We start from the raw sequence: 5,657 nt of genomic DNA on the forward strand, positions 1-5,657 counted from the left end.
TAGAGCACGGTTTAGGGCTGTTGTACATAGGGTCCCTATGAGTCGCAAACGACTCGATGGCACATAACAACAACAACAACAATTCTCATTAAACTTACATATTTCATTGGACTTTGGTATTTCTTCAACATGGCGACTGATGGAGCACCTAGATTTCTTGGATTCTATGTCTCTTGGGTGACCCTCACCTTGCTCTGACAAAATTTGAGAAAACTGTTTAGAAGAGCTTGAGACTTGTGTCAAAGTGCTTTTTTTTTTTCTAAGATAATGTGTGTTTTTGTGTTAATTCTTAAGGAACAACTGAGTTTACTTAAAAATTATCAAAGTCATACCTTTACTATGTCTTCTTGAGCCTTTTAATGAAAGCTTGGAGAGGACAAATTGGAGATTTACCAAAATATTTTTTTAATTATTTGAACCAGAAACTTTACCAAATACTTTGAATAGACTCTGTGCCAGGATCCTGATTTTATGATTTCTAATTAAAGGGGGGGGGAGGGGGAGAGACGAACACAGTTTCATAAGGTATTCCAGTAAGGAGTTTTAAACATTTCATGTAATTTTTCCAGTGGTATAATCCATAGGGAGTTCTGATGCTAACCTAAAGGCCAAACTTCTCTGGCAGCTCTGAGGGAGAGAGATGGACAATCTCCTCTTGAATGATTGATAGTCTTCGAAACTCAGTAATGGGTGAGCTATGCATTTGTCCAAACTACAGCAATGGATTTCTGACTTTTAAAGTTTTCTGAGAGTCCTTTCAAGGTCTTTGTTCTAAAATCCTGAGTTTTACTAAAGTTACTTGAGAATGATTTAATTGATGAACCCAAATCCTCAAAGTTATTGACCTATAATCTGAATCAAAGGCAACTCTTTCTTTGACTGGGCATTCATATGATGGTTCTTTTCTCTTCTAACACATACATCATGGATCACCTCACATTAAATTCAGTGCATCTCCTCCTTAGAAAGAGCACTTTACTGAAACCATCAGCATTTTGCTTCTCATATTTTATTTTTGCATGAAATCTTACCTTGACATTTGGGAGAATACTATTTTACTTGACGGATAAAAGTGGATGTTATGGACAAAATGGAATATAAGATTAAGGAAGCTATTTTTGCTATGCTTACAGAATTTTTTCTATTTCTGTACCTCTTGTCTTCACATAAGGGGCTTTAAAAAGAAATATGTCATGTTGTGAATAGTATAGATAATTCTACGCACTTGAAACACATTCTTCTAGTATTTTAATATTAAGAAAAGTATCAGTTTGACAGTGATGGAAATGTTTTGGTTCTCAAGAAATCATTTGATAATGTGATTTACGGCAGATTAATAATGAAGGACAGCGTAATTGGAAAAGACACAATATTTCCAAGTAATTACTGAGAATGAAATATTGGGTTTTTTTTTCTTTCCAGGTTTCCTGAATCTGCAGTTTCTGTTTTGAAGAGCCAGCACTTAAGGCAAAAGCTCCTCCAGTCTCTGTTCCTTGATAAGGTTTATTGGGAAAGCCAAGGGGGTAGAGCAGGAATTGAGAAACTTATCGACGTAGTAGAGCAGAGAGCCAAGATTCTTCTCACCTACATCAATGCTCATGGAGCCAAAGTAGTACCGATGCATGAATAGCTTTATGGCTGGAGGGCTAGTATGCATGCAGTTTTGTCCTTAAATCAAGGCCACCAACCTAAAATATTTTTTTAATGAGGTAGTATAGATTAATATGTAAAAGTAAATGGATTTAACCAAATATATTTGATAAATTTGAATACCATAAGCAGGCTTAAAAAGAATATTTTTTAAAACATATAGCTAGAGAAGTGTTTATGTTCCTCTCTAACATTTTGCTATGTGGATTTCAATATCTGAATGCCAAATAGTCCCAGTTTTTATTCCAGTTACTTTTGTTAAACCATTTCTTCTGTCATGTAATAGAACAGTGTAAACCAGAGACAATTTGTTTTAGTTGCATAGTGCTTCTGTAACACAAATATGATAAGTAGGGGGCTTTAAGGAACAGTAATTTATTTTTTCACAGTTATGAGGCTGGAAGTCCAGATTAAGTTTATGATTCTTCTAGTAGCATTGGTGGAGATTTGGTGGCCTAGCCTGTAAGAAATTGTACTGCCAACCTCTCTTCTCTAAGGAAGGAAGATGGGTAATTTCCTCCTATGTGATTAATAGCTTCAGAAACCTACAGGAGTTCAAACTGACTCCCTGGTAATGAGGTGCGGGTTTGGGGATTTTTTTTTGGTTTTTTTTTTTTTTGTTTGTTTGTTTGTTTGTGTGGTTTTGATGAGGCTTTGCCTCATATGCTTTGGCTATGTTGCTAGGAAGGACATGATGCTAGCAAAGCTAGAGGGTCAGCAAAGGAAGACCCTCGACCAGGTGGATTGACATGGTAGCTACTGCAATGGACTCTTGTGTGTCAGGAAGAATAAGAATGACACAGGGTAGGATTGGGTTCAGATCTGCTTGCACCTAACAATGACAACAACAGCAACAACGATTCTTAAAGTTACAGGCTCGTCGATTTATTTATCTTTGTCTTCTTCCTTTATCTCTGTATCTCTGTGCGTAAGTAGCTCTTTTTAGAACTCAAAAGTGGTTAATCCTACTCAAACATTGTTTCACTAATATAAAAAGAAAATTCTTTTTGAAGGCACACAATCATTAAATACATTACATAATCATTTGTTTAACTATATTTTATGCCATTTTGAAGAGCCTGACCACCTTCTAATTATTGTTGTTCTTCTTTTGCTACTTGTTAAAAGTGACCAGTTCCAATTGTATCTAGATGCATTTCCACATTTAGAAACTGAAGCACATGGTTTGCAAAAGCGTTATTGCTATCTACTGGAAAGAAGAAAACAATTCATAGCTGACCCTCAGTGGGTTTTCAGAGGTAGCAAATCACAAGGGAAGAGAGTACCTATCTTTTTCCCATAATGAAGCTGGTGGATTTGAATTGCATGCCTTTGAGTGTCAGCACAACTACTTAACCATCAGGCCACCAGAGCCCCCTGTTGAGCCCATGACATATTTTAAATTAGAGATGGTAGATTGTTTACAAAACCACACATACATTTTCTAACACATCTATAAATGATGACTCACCACTATGTAGCAAGAATCACACTTGACACTCTTCTCCAGAAACTTATTTTATTGACAGTCAAGAAATCTCGCAAATCTGAAAATTTCAATATAAGAGTTATTTTACTCTCTTGATTTTGGGTAAATTTATGTCTAGTGACTATTATACAACCTGGAGTATTGAATTACCTATTTAAAAATGTGCTTTTATTGTACCATTAATATATGGATGTTTTCATTTTGTAATTTGAAAAAGGGTGTATCATGGTCTTTGTGTATTTAATTAATAAAAGGTAGATTTCTTCAAAGTTGTTTTCTATAATTAAATTTAATCTGACTAAATTGATTTTGTTCAGCTATTGAAAATGAATGTTGATTATGTTTAAAAACATTGTCTGGTTTATGTCATATACACAAAACAATTCAAAATTGACTAATCAATTCTCTTCAATGAAAAGACATGGTTAAAAATGACATCAGTCAATTTGTGCATTATCAATCCTTTATGTGTTATTCCATTTCCCTCCACATTTTTTTTAGACTGAATGGACTTAGATGTATAGTATTCATAAGTTGAATTTTTATGCTACTAGAAGATACCCAAGGTTGTCATGTATGATATTGACCCTTTAAGCATTATGTAGTAACCTTCCAACATCTCCAACAAATTGAAAAAGGACAGCAAGAAAACCCAACACCCTCTAAAAAAGCCTAAAATTATAAAAATTAGAGTAGAAATGAATGAAAAAAAAAACTGAAAAACAATTGAAACCATGACCAAAACAAGGAGTTGGTTCTCTGGAAAAGTCAATAAAATTGACAAACCACTAGCAAAACGAACAAAGGAAAAGAAGGAAAAAATCACAAATAATCTGAATAAGAGATGAAATGGGTAACATCAAAACAGACCAACTAAAATAAAAATGCTAACATTGGAATATTATGAAAAATTACACTCAAACAAATATGAAAACCTAGAGGAAATGGACAAATACTTAGAAATTCACAACACACCTAAACTGACAAAAATCAAAACTGAACACCTGAACAGACCCATTATAAAAGAAGAAATTGGAAAGGTAATAAAATAACTTCTAGCCAAAAAAAGTTCTGGACTAGATGGCTTTACAAGTGAATTTTACCAAACATTCAGAGAAGAACTGTCACCAATCCTACATAAACTATTTCAGAAAATAGAAAAAGATATGATTCTCCCAAACTCATTCTATGAAGCAAACATATCCTTGATACCAAAGCCAGGAAAGGACATCACCAAAATAGAAAACTGTAGGCCAATATCTCCCATGAACATAGATGGAAAAATCCTGAATATAAACTGGACAATAGAATCCAATGATACATAAAAAAAGAAAGAATCCACCATGACCAAGTGGTATTCATAACAGGTATGCAAGGATGGCTCAACGTAGGAAAAACAATGTAATTCATCACATTAACAAAGCAAAGAACAAGAACCACATGATCACATGATCCTATCGATTGATACAGAAAAGGTCTTTGACAAAATCCAACACCCTTTCCTGATTAAAACAACAAAATAGAATTAAGGGGGAATTTCTTCAACATAGTAATAAAGTATATATGCAAACCCAAGAGCCAACATTGTTCTCAATGGAGAGAGAGCTTAAAGGCATTCCCCTTGAGAATAGGAACTAGGCAAGGATGCTCACTATCTCCTCTCCTATTCAATATTGTATTGGAAGTCTTAGTGATACCAATAAGGCAAGAGAAGAAAATAAGAGGTATCTAAATTGGCAAAGAGGAGGAAAAATCATCTCTCTATGCAATTAATATAATAGTATACTTAGAAAACCCAAAGACTCAGCAAGAAAACTTCTGGACATAGTTTTAACCAATACAACACAGTGGCAGGATACAAGATCAACATACAAAAATCAGTTGGATTTCTCTACAGTGACAAAGAAAGAGAACTGGAGTTGATAAAAACAATATCCCTCACAATAGCTAGTCACAAGATTAAATACTTAGGAGTAAACTTAACCAGAAACACAAAGGATCTATTCAAAGAAAATTACAAAACATTATTACAAGAAACAAAAAGAGACCTGGAGAAGTGGAAGAATATCCTTTGCTCATTGGAGAAGTGGAAGAATATCCTTTGCTCATGGATAGGAAGACTCAATATTGTGAAAATGACAATCATACCAAAGGCAATTTACACATTCAATGCAATCCCAAACAAATACCAATTCCATTTTTCAATGGGATGGAAAAGACAATCTCCAATTTCATTTGGAATGCAGAGTCCCAGAATAAACAAAGCACTTCTTAAAAATCACTCTCTGATTTCAAATCCTACTACATTGCTGTAGTGGTCAAAACAGTGTGGTACTGGTACAATGACAGACACATAAATCAGTGGAATAGAACTGAGAACCCAGAAATCAGCCCGTCTGCCTATGGCTAACTGGTTTTTGACAAGGAGATGAAATCAGTAAAGTGGGGAAGCAACATCCTTTTTAACAAATGGTGCTGAGAAAATTGGAAAACTATCTGCAGAAAACTCAAGCAAGAT

At 34.5% G+C, this 5,657-nt stretch overlaps 1 protein-coding gene across 2 annotated transcripts in view; it reads left to right on the forward strand.

The window, feature by feature from the left end:
- Positions 1 to 1,630, forward strand: part of FAM198B (family with sequence similarity 198, member B) — an 86,978-nt gene extending 85,348 nt beyond the window's left edge. For both annotated transcript variants that reach the window (XM_006902955.1, XM_006902954.1), the window contains one exon: positions 1,423 to 1,630. In XM_006902955.1, the coding sequence (XP_006903017.1) occupies positions 1,423 to 1,630 (208 nt within the window). The remainder of the gene's footprint in view (positions 1 to 1,422) is intronic.
- The last annotated feature ends 4,027 nt before the right edge of the window (positions 1,631 to 5,657 follow it).

Source organism: Elephantulus edwardii, unplaced genomic scaffold, assembly GCF_000299155.1.
Source record: "Elephantulus edwardii isolate Elephantulus edwardi_28Jun2011 unplaced genomic scaffold, EleEdw1.0 scaffold00477, whole genome shotgun sequence".
NCBI lineage: Eukaryota > Metazoa > Chordata > Mammalia > Macroscelidea > Macroscelididae > Elephantulus > Elephantulus edwardii.